The sequence below is a fragment of the Acinonyx jubatus genome, chromosome A3, assembly GCF_027475565.1.
Source record: "Acinonyx jubatus isolate Ajub_Pintada_27869175 chromosome A3, VMU_Ajub_asm_v1.0, whole genome shotgun sequence".
In the NCBI taxonomy this organism is placed as follows: Eukaryota; Metazoa; Chordata; class Mammalia; order Carnivora; family Felidae; genus Acinonyx; species Acinonyx jubatus.
Window position 1 is genome coordinate 79,049,571 of NC_069388.1, and position 18,826 is coordinate 79,068,396.

Consider the following 18,826-nt stretch of genomic DNA (forward strand, 5'->3'; position numbering starts at 1 on the left):
TTTTGCATCATTCAGTTTTCCCTCTTAACTGGATATTTACCATCAGCATTAAAATATTTTTATTAAAAAAATTCTCTCTGCCATTATTTTACCACTAAAGGCAGACTAGTTTTCTCTTTCTCTTACAGCAAAAATCTCAGAGGAATTGAGTGTACTTGATATCTTTACTTTCTTTTTTCTTATTCTTTGTTGAACCCTTTCCAATCCAGTCAGGCATTTGCTCTCATCATTCCACTGAAATGGCTCTTGTGAAGTCAGAATTGGCTTCTGCTTTCTTAAATCCGATGGTTATTTTTCAGGTCTCATTCTGTCTAACCTATCACCAAGATTTGGCACAGATTGTCTCCCACTCCATGAAACATTTTCTTCACTGGACTTTCAGGATACCACACACCTCTGGTTTTCCTTCTGCTGTACCAACCCTCTTTTGCTGATTCCTCCTCACTTCCTGGACCTGTTAATGTTATGCTCCAAGGTTCAGTTCTTGAACATTTATATTCTCTAGCTGTACTCTGTCCCTTGGGATCATATCTACTCTTAAGCTTTAAGTATCACCTATGTATGGTAATGATTCCCAGATTTATTCCAGCTGCCTGTTTGAAGATCTACACTTGAATATATAATATGCACCTTAGATTTAATGTGTATGAAACAGAGTTCCCAATCTTACTTTCCAAACCTGCTCTTCTTGCAGTCTTGTTTTGTATCTGTTAATAGCAATTCTCTTCTTCCAGTTGCTCAAGGGCAAAATCCTTGGAATCAGCCTTGGTTACTTTCTTTCTCTCATGTAGTCTGCAGATCTTGTTGTTTCTGTCTTGAAAATATAAAGAAAAAAATACATCCAGAATCTGACCACTTTACCACTTTTCTACCACTTGAAGCCAAATCACCATCACCTCTCCCCAGGATTATTGCAATAGCTTCTACTTGGTCTTCCTGTTTCCTCTCTTATGTCTAGAGCCTATTCTTGCAATATTAGTGAAGTGTGTCCTTTAAAACATAACTTAGAGCATCATGCCTTTGCTTAAAAACCTTCAGTGGCTTTCCATTTCACTTGAATTATAAATAAGTCAAAAGTCTTTGTAATGGCCTCTCAGAGCCTTATATAACTGGACCCTCCTTATTTCTCCAGCCTGGTATCCAACTTTGCTCCAACCACATTGGCCTTGTTGTTATCTGACTGACCTTTCCAGTTGCTGCTCCATCTCCTTAGAAGTCTCATCCCATGTATCTATGTATCTGATTCCTTTACCTCTGTCAGGCCTTCTCTCAAGTGTCTCCTTCTCAATGATGCCTTCTCTGACTATCCTGTTGACATTTGTTACTTTCTCTTGCCTCCCCTCCAGCCTTCTTTCTTCCATTTTTTTCTCCATAGCACTTCCTCTATCTAACATACTGTATATTTTACTTAATTATTTTGTCTGCTTCTTTCTAGTATATCATTAACTCCACTAAAGCAGATTTTTTTTTTTTTTTAACTACTCCAGTGCCTGGACAGTGCTTGGCAGATAGAATCAATTGTATGCGTGAATCAGTGAGTCAGTGAATGAATGAATGAATGAATGAATGAATGAATGAATAGTAGCTACCCCATAGGGTTCTTATGCTAATTAAATGAGTTAAACATAAGTAAATTTCAAACTTGGACTGACACTTACAAAGTACTCCATAGTGTTAGCTTTCATTATCACTTTCATGGAGTGTCCTGCAGCTCATAGAAAAGAAAACGGAGATGTCTTGGCATACCTAATCTTCCATCAGCTTTGACTGGAAATACCACCACAAAGAAAGAACTATAGTGATGACTTCCAAATTTTGGAAGGTCCTTAGGGAACCACAATAAACCAGATTGACAAGGAAAAAGAATCTTTAAAATTACAAGTGCTAGAAATATTAACTCTATAAAAACTGTTTTCTTCTTTACTTGTCCCAAATAAACATTACAGTTTAATGGGAAATGAACTTAAATGCAAAGTATGCACTTTGTTTTTCCTTTTAAAGAATGAATTTGCCTTTAAGTTCCTAGATCAAAAAAAATATTTTTTTAATGTTTATTTATTTTTGAGAGAGAGAGAAAACAAATAGGGGAGGGGCAGAGAGAGAGGGGTGCACAGATCCGAAGCAGGCTCCAGGCTCTGAGCTGTCAGCACAGAGCCTGACACGGGGCTTGAACTCACAAACCATGAGATCATGACCTGAGCTGAAGTCGGTCGCTTAACTGACTGAGCCACCCAGGTGCCCTGATCACAAAATAATTTTTAAAATATTTCTCCTAAAAAATTTTTATCCAATCACAAACAGTAGCTTTTGAAAATATGAGACACCTCATTTTTGCATATTCTTGCATGTGATGGTGGGAGGGAGAGAGTGAAATTTTGGTTACAGATAGTAATCTATAGCTATCATGTGATAGAACTGTCATGGCCCAACTTTAATGCTTGAAAAATCTAACTTGATTAATCTTTTTTGTTTCAAGGAGACTACAGATCTAATAGATAAACAGTGTCAATAAATTTTTGTAAATTATTAACATTGCATTTCCTGTACTTCATATTAAAACCATTATTTTAACTATTCTGGTAGGCTCATAGCTGGCAACCTGGAATAAAAAATCCATACCGTGGTGTTGTAGTGTGGCCTGTTCCTGAAAACATTGAAATCACTGTGACACTTTTTAAGGTAAGTTCCATTTTTATAATTTATGCAACTTATTATTTTATAATCATGGTTCTAAATGACAGAATATTTCAGTATTCGTTGTTCTATATATTTGGGTGCAAATATATAGAATATGCATTGTTTTTGTGGATATAGCAGTTTATATCAATGCAAGTTCATCAGGGTATTTCATGGTCTATGAAATCAGAATAATTTAGGAGTCCTTTTCAACTTGTTAACAATTTTGAGATCAGTTGAAATACTTCTCTTACTACTTCCTATATTCTACCCACAGGAAACTTAAAAAAATTTTTTTAATGTTTCTTTTTGAGAGAGAAAGAGAGACAGAGCACGAGGGGGGGAAGGGCAGAGAAAGAGGGAGACACAAAATCAAAGCAGGCTCCAGCCTCTGAGCTGTGAGCACAGCCCAAAGCGGGGTTCAAACTCATGAACTGAACCATGAGATCGTGATCTGAGCCAAAGTGGGATGCTTAACTGCCTGGGCCAGCCAGGCACCCTACCCATAGGAAACTTTAAAGTGCTTTATCGTAGAAAGTGAGGTTTGTGGAATTCCTTAGTCCTGAGCCTCATTTTGTTATCCCTATTTGACTAATCAGAAGATATGTTTTAAAATTAGTATTCAATAAGTATTTTAGGGGCACCTGGGTGGCTCCGTCGGTTAAGCGCCAGACTTCTGCTCAGGTCATGATCTCACAGCTCGTGGGTTTGATCCCTGCGTCAGGCTCTGTCCTGACATCTCAGAGCCTGGAGCCTGCTTCAGATTCTGGGTCTACTTCTCTCTCTGCCCCTCCCCTGCTTGCGCACTCTCTCTCAAAAATAAACATTAAAAAAATTTTTTTAAAAACAAGTATTTTATTAATGTTAATGTAAGAAGAGAAATTTTAAATTGATATTTGATAAATATCTTAATGACATTAATATTTTACAAGTACTGTAGCTTAAAAGCAAGATTCTGGTTGTAAATTCAAAGGACAGATCCAAAAACATAGCTGTGTGTATAACTACCTGCCTGTTATACATGTTTTTTTTTCTTGAAAGTCTTCCATATTTCTTGAAACATTACAAAGTAGTCCTCACTGAGTTCCCATTAGGCACTAGAATGTTTACTTTCCTAACTCCTTACCTGCGTCCCAAAAATGGTGGGGAAAGGTTTCATTTTAGCCTTTTTGAAAGTGGTAAAATTAGAAAACAATGCTTAATTTCTTCTTTGAATCATTCCGGTTGTGTTGAAGTTACTTTTGCTGGACAGAAGGAAGAAAGACATCTCATTGAGCATAATTTAATAATGTAAAGTTTGTGAAAATCCACTAAATATTTAAGGACATGAAATTTAAGTAGAGAAACATTATATGGCTTAGCATGAAATCAGTGTGTAAAAAAGTCCTTTTAATTTTGTGATCTAATTAATACATTTATTCAGGAACTACTGCAGAGATCAGTAAAACAGAAGAGTGTGTTGAATGTTAATATACTAACTCATGAATGGAATACTACTTTTAAATGCTCTGTATTTCATAGATAATCTATTTTACAAAAGATTTTTAACACTTTATGTTTTCTAGTTTTGATATTACTGTTATTGACGTTATAACATTGCTCAATCATGCTTGTCATATATACACATACTTAATTTTCCCAGAGAGAAATAAGGGGTGAGATAGTCACTACTCTTCCTTTTTTCAAGGAGGTTCAGGACTATCTGATAGTCCTTTAGTCAGCTGTACTAAAAGCCTGTTATTAAACTCCCTTTATCCATATATCTCTTACTGGAATGGTACAGTAAGCTTGGTAGGTAGCAGCAAGACCTTTGGAACATTTCCTGTCATTCTCACACAGCAACCCCAACCAAGGTTGTATAATTATCCCTTTTGTACTGATAAGGAAACTGAGACTAAAGAAGAACATGACTTGCTAAGTCACAGTGATTTAGCCCTTCTTCTTTCCTTCACATTGTACATCCTATTCTGTAATAAAAAAAAAAAAACTGCTATGAATATAGATTACAACAGCAAGATTTCCGACATGCTTGAGGAAGACTTTTAAGTAATTTTTTGAATATTTTGATTTGATTTGCTGTTTACACTAGGAAAGAAAACGAATGGACATAGTTTTACAACTTGAAAAAAATGATGATAGAGAGTAAGGGGCTAGAATAGGGCTGATAAATAATTGACAGCCATGTGTTTGGGAAAAGTATGTGTACTAGCTGAGTGATTCTGAGTTGAAAGTGGCTGTTGAAATGGGTACTTGGAGGATTAAGAGATAAGTGTTGTTTTCAAGTACCGATGAGAATGTTCAGCATATCCTTATCACTGAACTTTTATGACTTTGAGTTTTAGTCTGTTGGAAGAAGAACTAATATCCATTTCTCCCCAGTTTGTTGTAGTAAACATTTTTGGTTAATTGTGATATTGAGGCAAACTTGCAACCATTTTAAATATTAAAACAGTATTTCCAGTGGAGGCTTTTATCTCCCAAACTCCCCCTCTCTCCAGATTTCTAACAGAAGGGCGGAATGATAAAACAACTTTTTATTCCTTCAGTGTAATTTTTGGATCTTGCTTTTGAACAGCATTTAAAATATTCAAGTGGAAAACTTTTTCATATTTTCCTCTCTTTTACTTTTATTAAAGTCTCACAACTCATTTAATCTTGAAATTTGCAAGTGGGAAAGGACTGCTCTGAACCCTTTTTGTCCTAAGTGTGGTTGGTATTCACAGAAGTGTGCTCATAGACAAAATGCTTTTGCAAAAAGTTGTATGTTTCATTTTCCTACAACTTGACCAGATACTAATTTTTTTACTCTGCATGTTTGTTTTTGAAATTTGAATTAGATTGAAAATAGCTGTTTCTAGCAAATTAAAAAAAAAAAACCTTTTAGGGTTTTGAAAAGAAAAATGGTTCTTTGAGCCATTTTCAGTTTTTCTCTTTACAGCAGCGGTAAGGTAGGAGATTCTAGAGGGTAGAAAGTAGGATACAGAGAAGACTTAATTGATACATGCTCGAAGCAATTTTCATTACAGATGTTTTTGTCTGATCAATAATATAGTTAATTGTGTGTATATATGCCATTTTAAAATGGCCTGAAAATGAACATTACTTTTGCTCTTTCATGTCTTTTTACTGACTTTGACCTATCAAACATGTCCCTTGGTCCCACTGAAACTATTCTTTTAGGAGTAATACGTTGCCTGTGTTTTTAAAACATGTTTCATCTGGGGTGCCTGGGTGGCTCAGTTGGCTAATCATCTGGCTTCGGCTCAGGTCATGATCTCACAGTTCATGAGTTTGAGCCCTGTATCAGGTCTCTGCTGTCAGCACAGAGCCAGCTTCAGGTCTTCTATCCCTGTCTCTCTCTACCCCTCCCCTGTGCTTTCTCTCTCTCCCTCAAAAATAAATAAACATTAAAAAAAAAAGTTTCATCTCCTTTGAGAATTAATGTATGTCATATATAAGGCAGTGTTCAGTATTTGTCAAATTGTAAGATATAGTCATTAATTCATTCCTGAAATATTCTTGAGAGCCTGCTGTGTGCCTGGTACTTTTCTAGGTCCTGGGGACAAAGTAGTAAAACTGAACCAACAACATAACTAAAAGTCAGACAGACCTGGATCGTAACATAGTTTTAACACTTACTGGTTGTTCACTGTGGGATGGGACATCTTTGAGGTCTCAGTTTTCTGTTCTTTTAAATGGTAATAAAAATACTACGCATTTCATAAGTTGCTGTGATGATGAAAACACTTAGCACAATAACTGGGGCAGAGTGTGTGCTTAGTAAATATTTATTGTTATTAATTATATTAGCTGTGCTGAAACTCTGCTGTGTTCCTCAACAAAATGGGGGGGAGGGAGGGCAGGCAGCAAGGGTGGTAAGAAGTCTCTTTCCTCTGCATTGTGATATACTTTATTACTTGGTCTCTAAAGTAGCACTGTTTATGACCTAAATCACTCATGGAAAAGTTCCTTCAGCCTTTATTTACGGCATTCTCTCTCCATAAACCTAGTTTGTGGACAGGGCCAAACTGAGGAAACAAATATCAGGTAGAATTTTCTACCTGTCTTTCTCTTCTAGCCTTTCCTACCTCCCCTCTGCCCAGCACCACCCAAGAAACTCCTTTTTGACAGATTTTTTATCCCATTTGTGTGAATTTACTCATAGAACTTATTGCCTCAGTACAGCTCAGAATTAGCCAGCCACCATGCTTTAATGTGAAAAATAAGTAAACAGAAATAAAGAACTAACTAAGGAGTTTGGAATTTCTCCCATAGGTGGTGGGTGTCATTAAAGAAATCTGAGTTGGTACCAACACGGCCAGAACTGTGGTTTGGGAGAATAATCTGTGTATAAGATTGATTGGAGGGCAGAAAGACTGAATGTCGTAGTCACTTTTATCCTGAAATAGCTCAGGCACAAAATGATAAGAACCAAAACTCAGCTGTGGCAGTAGAAGCAAAAGATTATTAATAGACTAAAGTGGAATCAATCATGAATAAGATGCCTCTCTATGAGAAGCATGTGGGACCTAAACCCCATTAAAGGAATAGCAGAGCCCATTTTCCATGTATATGTACTCCCTCATTCTTAGAGTGGAATGTTGAGCCCAAAGCCTGCTGTATTTAAATATTCTTTCATGCTCAATACCTCCATCCCTGTGCCTTCTCTAATATGTGGAGTTGAATCTGAATAAGTAAATGCACATAGATGTGACCCCACTACTTTTCTTTTATGTCTTATACTCCATTGCTTTTGCCTTTACTTATTCAAATATCTGTGGAAATCTGTACTGTCTCACCTAGCATAGATGCCTTCTTTCTCATAAAACTTTCCTATGTATTCCTGTAAGTGATGTGTTATTTTCTTTTTATTTATTTTTTCTTTCTTTTTTTTCTTTTTTAATTTACATCCAAGTTAGTTAGCAAATAGTGCAACAATGATTTCAGGAGCAGATTCCTTAATGCCCCTTACCCATTTAGCCCATCCCCCCTCCCATAACCCCTCCAGTAACCCTCAGTTGTCCTCCATATTTAAGAGTCTCTTATGTTTTGTCCTCCTCCCTGTTCTTATATTATTTTTGCTTCCCTTCCCTTATGTTCATCTGCTTTGTATCTCAAAGCCCTTATATGAGTGAAGTCATATGATACTTGTCTTTCTCTCCTGACTAATTTCGCTTAGCATAATACCCTCGAGTTCTATCCACGTTGTTGTGAATGGCAAGATGTCATTCTTTTTGATTGCTGAGTAATACTCCATTGTATATATGTATAACTGATGTGTTGTTTTCTAACCTGTGGTGAAACCATGTATTTCTTTTACCATATTTATTTAGATTAGTTGTGTTTGTCTTTAGAGGCAAGGACAACAGTCCATTTTCACATCTACAATTTCTTATATAATACGTAACCATTAAGTATTTGTCAAGTAAATACTTGCAAAAGTGCGCTTTTTTTTTTTTTAAGTTGCATTTGGTTGGAGGCTTCATTATCCTTTCTCAGGTTTCTGAGGCATTTTCAGGGTTGATGGGAGGGGAGGAGGAATGAAGGTATCAATAGCCATGCCAATTTGCCATTTTGTGTAGACTATAAAGTCTCTTGTTGTGCTTTGAAATTCCAGATGTTTACATAACCTCTTCAGAAGAAAACCTTGTCTCAAATGATACTTTTAGTTTAAAATATATGAGTATAAAAACAGGATGAGGACTTTTATATGAGCATTTTATATCTTTTTTTTTTTAAGTTTGTTTATTTTGGGAGAAAGAGAACGTGGGCATGCAGGGAGAAGGAGAGAGGGAGAGAGAATCCCAAACAGGCTCCGCCCCATCAGAATGGGGCTCTGTCCCACTAACTCTTGAGATCATGACCTGAGCTGAAATCAAGAGTCCCATGCTTAACGGACTGAACCACCCAGGCACCCCAAGCATTTTATATCTCAGTAAAGTGCTTCTTAATAGTTCATTAAATTATCACTCTCTCTGATCAGGTTTCTTTTTTCAGTGGTGCAATGATGGAAGATAATTACATGCATCAACGTAAGTAAAATAGAGAATTTTTCAATATAAAATAATGATTTAGATGTAGAGAAATTATGGAAGTTTCTAAGAGTAGGCTATTCTGCTTCTCCCTTTTTAACAGTTGGTAAAAGGTAAAAGCACGGCCATTTGTATGTTCTTGGTTGGATTGAATGGTTTAAAGAAATCTATTTCAACTTTATATTTTGCTTTTGTTACAGGATCCTCATGCAGAGGAATTTGAAGATAAAGAGTGGACTTTTGTCATAGAAAATGTAAGCTAATGGCAGATTTCATCACCTTTCACGTTGTTGACTGTATACATTGTTAAAGTACACTAGCATTTTGGTGGTAGAAGAAATGTTACTTTATTAAAATTAATAGTGATTTGTAGATTTTAGAATTTCTTTAATGAAATGATTGCCAGTAGCAGAATTATTTTTAAGAAGGTCTTTTGTTACAATTATAAAAGTAAAAATACTCTACTGAATTATGAGTATACTTTGTATTAGTTTGGGGCTTAAAGGAAAGACCAGGTCTTACTCATCTTTTTATCTGTTCAGCATCTAGCATGGTGCTTCTCACATAGCAAATGCTTTTTTAAACATTTGTTGAACAAAATCATAAATGCCCTTTGACATCTTTAAAAATAAAGTACATGCTTTAGCGCTTTAGGTTGAGAGATTTTAGACTGGTGCTTTAATAATCATCTTCAGTTAATATACAGACTGTGGAATCCCACATGACTAGCGGGTATATAATAGGTGTTCAGTAAATATTTTCAAATGGGGATTAGGGAAGGTAGGCAATGAAAATAGAGTGAATTAAGAATGTGGGCTCTGGAGTCAGACCTAATTGTAAGCCCTAACTTGGCTCTTCTACTTATAAGCTGTGTGATTGTGGTAAGTTTCTTAACTTTTCAGCCACAAATTTATAGGGTTCTTGTGAAGATTAATGATTTCAGTGAATATTAGCTGTTACCATTGTTATCATCATGATCACCATTAAAGTTCTAAAATATATTTATAGCAGATTTATAGCATGCTTTGACTCCTTCCAGAGTCAGTGTATCACCTGACTTCATTGTATATCTCAGTGATGAAAGGAATACTATACTGGCTGGGCCATTTTTAGCCCAGGGGAGCTGGGAAGCTTGGGAAGATCAGGTCCAAACATGGTAGGGAGAGTTCTGATGGCTGGATATCACGTCAATGTAATTGTGTTAAATGTTCATACATGTTAACAATTCTGTCCTTTCTGTAGGATAGATTTGAACATTATGCTTGGAGTAGTCATTGAAGGTTTTAAATTCAAACAAACTGAGACTTCTTGAAATTGGTTACAGCTTTAAAAGCTAACTTCCATTCTCATATAAGAGCTTCTCCCTCATGGATGGTCTTTTAGTTTTCAGCACTCATGACTCAATTATAGATCTGTAATCGCTTTATTAACTTGATGTGTTAAAGAGTTAGCCAATTAAATTTGAGTCGTAATTGATGGTAAAAACAATGTTTGTTTAGAAAATCTTAATTACTCTTAAGATAGAGCCATACCAGTTCTAAATTTCTGAAGAACTTACTTTAAAGTAGCCCATTGAAAGGTGCATAAGCCTATTTTTATAGCAGGCATAAACAGAGTTTATTAACTGAATACTGTAAGGTGTGAGAAAGTTTAAAAATAGCCTTGGGACTCTGTATAAACCTTTTCCTAGGTTACAGCTCCCCTCAGTGGTAAATGATGAAATTGACTCTTGTCTGGAGAAACATTTGTATTCCTGTAGCAGTAACTAACATATTACAGTGTATTCTGCCCCACATTTTAAATGTGCTTCCCCTTTACAATTTCAAAGGACTGAAGTCTCTCTTTTTCTCTTGTAAAATCTGGGGTTTTGTTTGAAAGTCTGTTGGTAAAACGTTCTAACACTGAAAAGGCATGCTCTTTGAATGGGATATTAATGGATCGCCTTCCACTTTGTTTTATAACCCCACAGCCAATAAAAAGTTTAGTTTTTGTTTAATATATCTCAATAAAACAGAGAATTATCCAAAATATATTACCATAACATTTATTGGGCACTTACTGTATACTGGATACTGTATAGAATGTTTTGTACACATTATCTCATTTACTTATACAATAACCCTGTGAGTCAGATATTAATAACATTATTTTTATGAATAAAGCAAATGAGACTTAGGAAAGCTAAGTAACTTGCTTAAGTTATACAGTTATGATGTTAGAATTTTATCTGGTCTTGTCATTCTTTATGACCTATGCAATAACTACCTCCCTTAGTGATAAAAACAGAAAGAAATACTGAAATTGTAGAGTCATAGAGAAGTTTTAATTAGCCTTTCATAGTGATAAACCTGTGAGGTACATATGTATTATATTAGTAAAGGTAGTTTTTAATTATTGTACATATTCCATCTAAAAGTTATTGACTACCGCTAGACATTACAAAATAGAATTCCGGAATTTATCAGTCCTCAGAATTCTGAATATTTTTTTCCCAAAGCAACTTTCTTGCTTCTTTGTGTAAATTAAGGTAATGCTGTCTTCATTTTGCTGGTTCTTTTGTTTCTGGTCACAGAAAAGATTTCCCAGTTTTTTTCTGACATTTCTTCTTTAGATCAGAAAGCTACTTTTACACATAGGTCAAAACTTTAGAGGTGATTTTACTGCTGCTAGCTTTGTGACCTTGTACAAGTTATTTAATCTTTTACAGTCTCAATGTATGTAGGTATAAAGTGATGGCATTAATATCTACTCTATAGGTTACTGAAAATTAGAAATAATGTATAGAAAGCATCTAGTTCAGTAAGGGATAGTTATTTTTATAATTTTCTTTCTAGAGGACATGGAAAAATGTGAAAGAAAGGAAGCTAGATTTCCAAATTTATAGTTGCAGGATTTTAGTCTTTCTGTTCCTTTATACCACTTATGCTTCTCAGTGGTTCTAGACTTATCTCAAGAAATGAGAACACAACTTGAAAATATCTTACTTGGATTAAACTTAAACATACTTGTATCTTTTGAAAGGTTTCAGCTTTTGATTTAGGACATCCTCCCCTTATAAATGTAATCCAAGATTAAGAACCAGTTTGTTTTCTGAAATTAAACAAGTGTTGGTGATTTATTAATATCTACCCCTGGGCCAGACAGTCTGTGTTTGTGTTTATCTAATCACAATACGAGTATATGAAAATATTTCAAAAACAAATATAAACGAGTTTTAAATTATCCTTTATTTTGGATTATTCACAGTCCATTTCCATATTATTAGTGCAGATCATCAAGAATGGATATCACAAAGCAACATGTTTCTTTTTTTCATCTACCATAATATAATAATGTTTGTTCAGCCGGGCACTTGACATTGTGGCTTTTATTTTAATGTGAAGCCATAATAGTTATATTTAGAAAACAATTGTTTTTTCCTTCCTGGTACTTTAAGGTATCCAACTAAAATCAGAACCAGTATATTTGTGAATTATACCTATAAGTCTTGTTTTGAAACTTAAAAATTTTTATTCTTTAAAAAGAATCTTTTGATTTTTGAATGAATTCAAAAATGCATATTGATGAAAAACATCAAGCTAGGTTGAATTCATTCATTCAGTCATCATTTTGCAAACATTTGATGTGCATTTTCTGTATGCCCAGAATTTTGTTAATATTGAAGCTACAAAGTCAATTAAGACATGTAGAATTTCAGGGGTGCCTGGGTGACTCAGTTGGCCAAGTGTCCGACTCTGGCTCAGGTCCCCTGCATTGGGCTCTCTGCCGTCAGTGCTGAACCGGCTTCGAATTCTCTGCCCCTCCTCTGCTTGTGTGTGTGCTCTCTCTCTCAAAAATAAATAAACATTAAAAAAAAATTAAAAAAAAAAGACATGTAGAATTTCATTGATTCTGAGATGCATGTTATTCCCCCACATTTAACTTCTCTGAAATTAGATCATCTTAAGTTTTTGATGTCCTGCAATTATAATTAGTTGTGTTTTTTTCTTTCTTAGTGCTGTATAAAATGATGGTACATCATTTAAAAATGAGTGGAGACTTATATTTGATGGTGTGAAGTATCCTGTCCTTCTGAAATTTATAAACTATTAAGGGTGTCATATAATTAAAGAACGAAATGCAAGAAAAATGGTTCTTTGGGAGACTATAAAGGAGGGCAGCAGCAGGGAAGAGTTCCTGGAGGAAGTGTCTGCCCAGTGTAGTTTAAAAAATTAAAAAAAAAAGGAGTTATGCAACAAAAAGGCACTCCAAGCAGAAAAAAAGAAGGATCAGGTGAGGGCAAGAGAAACAATGGTGAGTTTAGAGTAGTTTCTGTTCTTGATGACATAATTGAGAGGAAGAGCTTTTTTGCTTTTTTTACCCCAAAATAAAAAACAAAAAACAAACCACCCAAAACAAAACATGAAGTACCCACTAATGATCAATAGACGTTTATTTATTTATTTATTTTTACCACTAACCCAGTAAATTTAGCAATAGGCATGTGATGATTCACTTGAGATGTTGTGTCCTCCTTAGGGATGAAGAGAGTATTGTAATGTGTTTTCTTGAGGCCAGCTATTCAGTCTTTCCCACTGTTTTTACCTGTGACCAATGAGATGGGCAGTTTGGCCATCTCGTTGCGCTTTTTATTGCCATTTATGTGATATTACCTCCAGAAGCCATTTAAATGGATTAGATGCGATATTAATTATGTTAATTCTAAGACAGTACTATAGATCTCCTTTGCTTTGTTTCTTTTATTGGATTATATTGAAGACAATTGGTTGTACAACCAAACTCAACTGACAAGATTATACCACGAATAGAGATGATATAATAGCTCAAACAATACAAGGTAAACAATTTATAATCACAGAGTTTCTGACCTTATTAAATTTAAGTTTGAATCCTCCTCTGAAATCTACTCAGTCTCTTGATCTCACAGAATTGTAGTCTGATAAATTACCTCTGCTTTTTCTTTCAGAGGAAAAATAATATATAAATGCCTCATATTTCCTCTAATCATTTTCTTCTGTGTCATCTCAGCCAAAGGATCTCATTCCAATGGTTGGGTAAAGACTGGCTAGTTTTTACAGGAACTATAGCTTGCAGTTTCTTCCATTTAAACTGGTATAGCTTCTTCAGTAACTCCAAACTGGGATTATCTTCTTAGCCCCAAGAAACTCATAAATACTACTTTTCCAAAGTCCCAAAGGGTGAATAGTACATATAAGAATACCACAACCCATATATCACAAAAATTAGAAACATCTCCTCCCACATGTAACCAATACAACAATTTATAATCTTAAGTACCAATTAGAGATGGCCTAGCTTTTTTAGGGTAGGACGTTTGCTCTAGTATAGTCCTACTTATAGCCTGCCTATTAATATTCTACCCCACAGAAATGTGACCCAGTTAACTTTCTTGAACCTGATCAGTCCCTGTTGACCTTCCTTCTACATGGAAGTGACACTAGGTAGGTGGGGAAGACGTTCAAACTTCCACTAGGAACAACTCCATTTTTTGTTCTTCTGTTAACCCAATAACTAGAGAGTGGTTAGTCAGTAATGCCCATATATCTGTATTTGTTAGTATTATATACTAATTATATACATCCAATTTAAAAAATCTCAACTTAAATTTTTAAAATTATTTCAAACATATACAATAGTAGTAGGAATAATATGATGCATCTTTATGTACCCATCTCTCAGCCTCAGTAATTGTCAGTATTTTGCCAAATTTATTTCATTGGTCCATCCACTTTTCTATTTTTTATTTTTACCAGATAATTTGAAGTACATCTCAGATATTGTATCGTTCCTTCTGTTAATGATGAAGGCCGCTTTTGAATATCATTGGTTTAGAAACTTGCTAAAAGATACTGGCATGCCAGAAAAGGTGATCTATCTACAAATGGAAAATAAAATTCTTTTTTGTAAACTTCCTTTTAGATGAGCTTTCAGATCTGGTAGGCCTATGGTTCAAAATGATTTTGTACTTGAAAAGTGATACTATTTTTTTCTGTTTCCACATAGAAAAAAATTTAACTTATATTAGAAGCAACAGAGCTTCCTTCCCCCCTGGACCCCCCAACCTCTTAGAATTAACCTCCTGAATTTGGGATAGGAAACTCATAGTGTACACAGGTTTTCCTGGGTTTCTCTAATGTCACCTTGTTGTCATATATGATTATGTGAATAGTAGCTGACTGGCTATGTGAATAAGATAGGGTATTCTAGATATAGCTAGTAGTTAAATGAAGTTTTGTCAGCTAGCTCACTCTCATTTTGGTCCAATTTCAGAGAAAGTCCATATATATTCCTTTTTTTCCTATTTTTTTTTTAATAGTACATATTTAATGTGCCATTCTAGTTCAGAAATCTTTCAGATTGTGCTTCTGGAGGAAAATCTATATCTTTTATTCCCAAGTGACCGATTGGCCTCAAAGAAAATTGTGGGAAAATGTTGGTTTCATTTAAAAGAGAAATATGCCTGGGGCGCCTGAGTGGCTCTGTGGTATAATGACTGACTCTTGATTTCAGCTCAGGTCATGATTTCATGGTTTGTGGATTTGAGCCCCTCCTCTGGGTCTGCACTGACAGCTTGGAACCTGCTTGGGATTCTCTCTTTCCCCCTTTCTCTCTGCCCCTCCCTTGCTGGTGAACTCTCTTCTTCTCTCTCTCAAAATAAATAAACTTAAAAAAATGTTCAAAAAAAAAAAGTATGCTCAAGAATGATTATGCGTGCTTTGAGCCTGTCAGAATCCTCAAAATCATAAGATTCTTGTGTAACTCTATTTGCTTAAATATTTCCTTAGTTTTCCATTTTCATCTTGCCTAATGTCTTTAATTTTTTATCAGTTATTTGTCAATTTTATTAGAGCATATTAATTAGAAGAAACCAAGTTTCCATCTTCAGATTCTACATTCTAAAATTCTTGACACAGAAGGGACCACAAATGGATTAAAATCTAAAGTCAACTGTACTGTATTTATCTATGTGTAATGCAAGAAGTCCTGTGTTAAAAATGTAAATAAACTACTGCATGTTAAATAATTTATTTCATATTGTAGTTTACTTTGTGAAATGTTCTAGCTAACAAACTTAAGGAAAAGTTTTATTTTCCAGCCACAAAGTACTGTTTTTATACTGTCACGGTGCATATGCTATGGGGTAGTCGTTTTGGTTTGATTTCCTGATTATTATCATAATGTATTCTGTGGAAATTCATCTTTATTGATGTTAATCATACTTCACAGATGAAGTAAGTAGAGCAATAATATAAAATTTTACTAGATTAAAGTCTTAATGCTTAAAATTGCTTATTTATTCACTAAGTTGATTAAGTGGATACTATGTGGCAGATATTTCCTAGTTATTGAGCATGTAATAGTGAAAAAGATGTGGCCCCTGACTCCAGGTACCCTACCGTTTAGGGGGAGATGAACAGGTAGCCACTAAGATAGGAATAAGTATAGGGCATTACAAGTGCACATATAGAACATACCAACCCCAGTTTTGGTGGGTTAGAGGAAGCTTTCTAATGAAAGTAATATATAAATTGAAACCTAAAAGATAAGTTTTTTTTTTATCTTTTTACAGTTTTTTTTTTACTGATAAAGTAAAAAACTTTACTGATAAAGTTTTTACAGTTCTTTGTCTGTAACCTCAAAAGCCAAAAATCTTTACTATCTGAAGACTTTTTAAAATATGTATTTTTCAAAAATTTGGTTCAAATTCATTTGGTGGCCAAACCTGTCCTGACCTGAAGTGAGGCTAGTTGTAGTATTTATTCCACTTAGTATGAACGGTTATTCATTTTGCTGCAGAAATATATGTTTGACTGAGTGCTGCCTCAGGCCTCCTTGGGACTGTTGCTGTAATTTAGACAGTATAATATAGGCATAGGCACTGTATTAGCCAAAATCCAAATAAGAGATTTCAGATTAAAGGTTAAGTACTCCTGGGGCATCTGGGTGGCTCAGTCAGTTAAGTGTGTGACTTTGGCTCAGGTCATGATCTCGTGCTTCATGGGTTTGAGCCCCATGTCAGGCTCTGTGCTGACAGCTCAGAACCTGGAGCCTGCTTCAGATTACGTGTCCCTCTCTCTTTCTGCCCTTACCCCGCTTGCTCTTTGTCTTTGTCTCTCTCATTCAAAAATAAAAACATTAAAAAAAAAAAATTAAGTACTCCTGATAGCTGCAGGGAATTTGGAAAGTGCTTCAGGTGGCTGGGTTACCTTGAGCAGAGACAAGAGAGATTATGGCTCCTTTGTGGAACTGCATATAGTTCAGGAGATTACTTTCTAGAATATTTAATTTTAAAAATATTGGTTAGGGGCTCCTGGCTGACTTAATTGGTAGAGCATGTGACTCTTGGTTTCAGAGTCATGAGTTCAAGCCCCAGGTTGGGCATAGAATTTACTTTAAAAAATATTGGTTGATTCTTCTAGGGCTATAGTAATTTATAACCACTTAGTTGAGTTTCATTATAATTAAGAAATTAAAGAATTGACTATATAGTTGCTGTGGACCTACAAAATTACATGGTTCACATGGTGGGTAATAGTGGTAAAGAAGTGTTGATGTTTTTAGTTTTAAATTAGCATTTGCTGCCCTAAAATCGTCCATGCCATTTTTTTAACAATGCAGACACCTGGGCCCCAACTTGGACCTACTGAATCAGAATTCTGATGCAGAAAGGAGACGGCTTTGAGAATATTGGGGTCACCCACTTTTTTTTTTCCAAATTAAAGATTTGGAAAATAGGAGTGGGTGAGTGTATAAAACAGCACTTTATACATTATGAAATATATCTCATTAGGAAAATAATTTTATGTCCTCATACTTAGACCGATTAAAAAGATGATACTTTACCAGAATTATTACACTTTACTTTTGTTTCTAAAATTATTTTGTTACACAAATGTGATATGTTAAAGATCTTCCTTTACCTGCCTCTTAAAATAAAATTAAACTATAGCAACTGATCATTTATAACTTCATAAATAATATTTGGTAAGTTTTGTTAAAGAATACAAACTGTTTTCAAATGAATACTTCTTTTAATCCCTAAGAAATCTCTCTAAAGTGGACATTATTATAATTTCTCTGACTTGGTGAAGTTAAATGACTAGCTCAAGAACACACAGAAATCCTCTTAGCTTGGTCTCAAATGCAAGTCTTTAGACTCTCAAGCCCCATCCATTTTACCCATGCATTTATGCACTAATTCACTCATCAAACGTTTATTGTCCTAGGCACTGGGGTGTAGAGCCTAGCTGCACTAATTACTATGGAGGATACATGGGAACATCTCTGCTCAGATACTAAAATCTGGCTTGAGAAATAAACACATGAAACAAGAATAAATGAAGTATAGTATGCTAAATGTGTAATGGTGGCTGAAAAGTACTATAGAAGTTAGAGGTAAATGAGTTAATATGTACTGAAATTATCAAGAACATTTTAAGAGCTGTTTGCGAAACCTGGCTCTGTTTATCCTTAGAGTTGTGTGGCAGTTTCTTTCTGTGTTGTAAATCCTCTTCTTTAACGTGTACTTCAAGGTATTTTTATAATGAAATCTCCACAGAATCATTTCAGAAATAGGGAAAAGTCATACGAATTTTGAAGATGAAACATGAGTTCAAAGAAGTGTCCTATTTTGATTGAGCTGCTTCTAGTCCTGAGTCCTAGTCCTTGGAGATATGCATCTTCTTGACTGTTGAGGATAACTAAAAGGAAAAGTTGGAGCAGCATTGGATGCTGAAAGCAAGGCTTTGGACACAGGCCTGGATTTGAATCATGAATCACACTTGCTAGCTGTAAATTTGGACTTCATACATATTTCTCCTTTCAGAACCTCTGTTTTCTCATCCATAAAACAGAGATATTTTACAAAATGATACCTTGGACTGGAGATATTAAAAGCATAAAAAGCATCTAGCACAGTACTTGAAAAACAGAATTCAATACATGCTAATAATAAATGGCACAGAAACTTTACAAATGAGAGGAAAATAATAAACTTGGGAGGGAAACGAGGGAATAAGGAAATTACTTAGTTAACTGATTAGGTTAAAAAGGATCTGGTCAGGGGTGCCTGGGCAGCTCAGTTGGTTGAGCATCCA

At 35.0% G+C, this 18,826-nt stretch overlaps 1 protein-coding gene across 13 annotated transcripts in view; it reads left to right on the plus strand.

The window, feature by feature from the left end:
- Positions 1-18,826, plus strand: part of EHBP1 (EH domain binding protein 1) — a 357,708-nt gene that overhangs the window by 103,373 nt on the left and 235,509 nt on the right. For all 13 annotated transcript variants that reach the window (XM_027072361.2, XM_027072364.2, XM_053200656.1 and 10 more), the window contains 2 exons: positions 2,584-2,679; positions 8,909-8,962. In XM_027072361.2, coding sequence (XP_026928162.1) covers positions 2,584-2,679; positions 8,909-8,962 — 150 coding nt within the window. The remainder of the gene's footprint in view (positions 1-2,583; positions 2,680-8,908; positions 8,963-18,826) is intronic.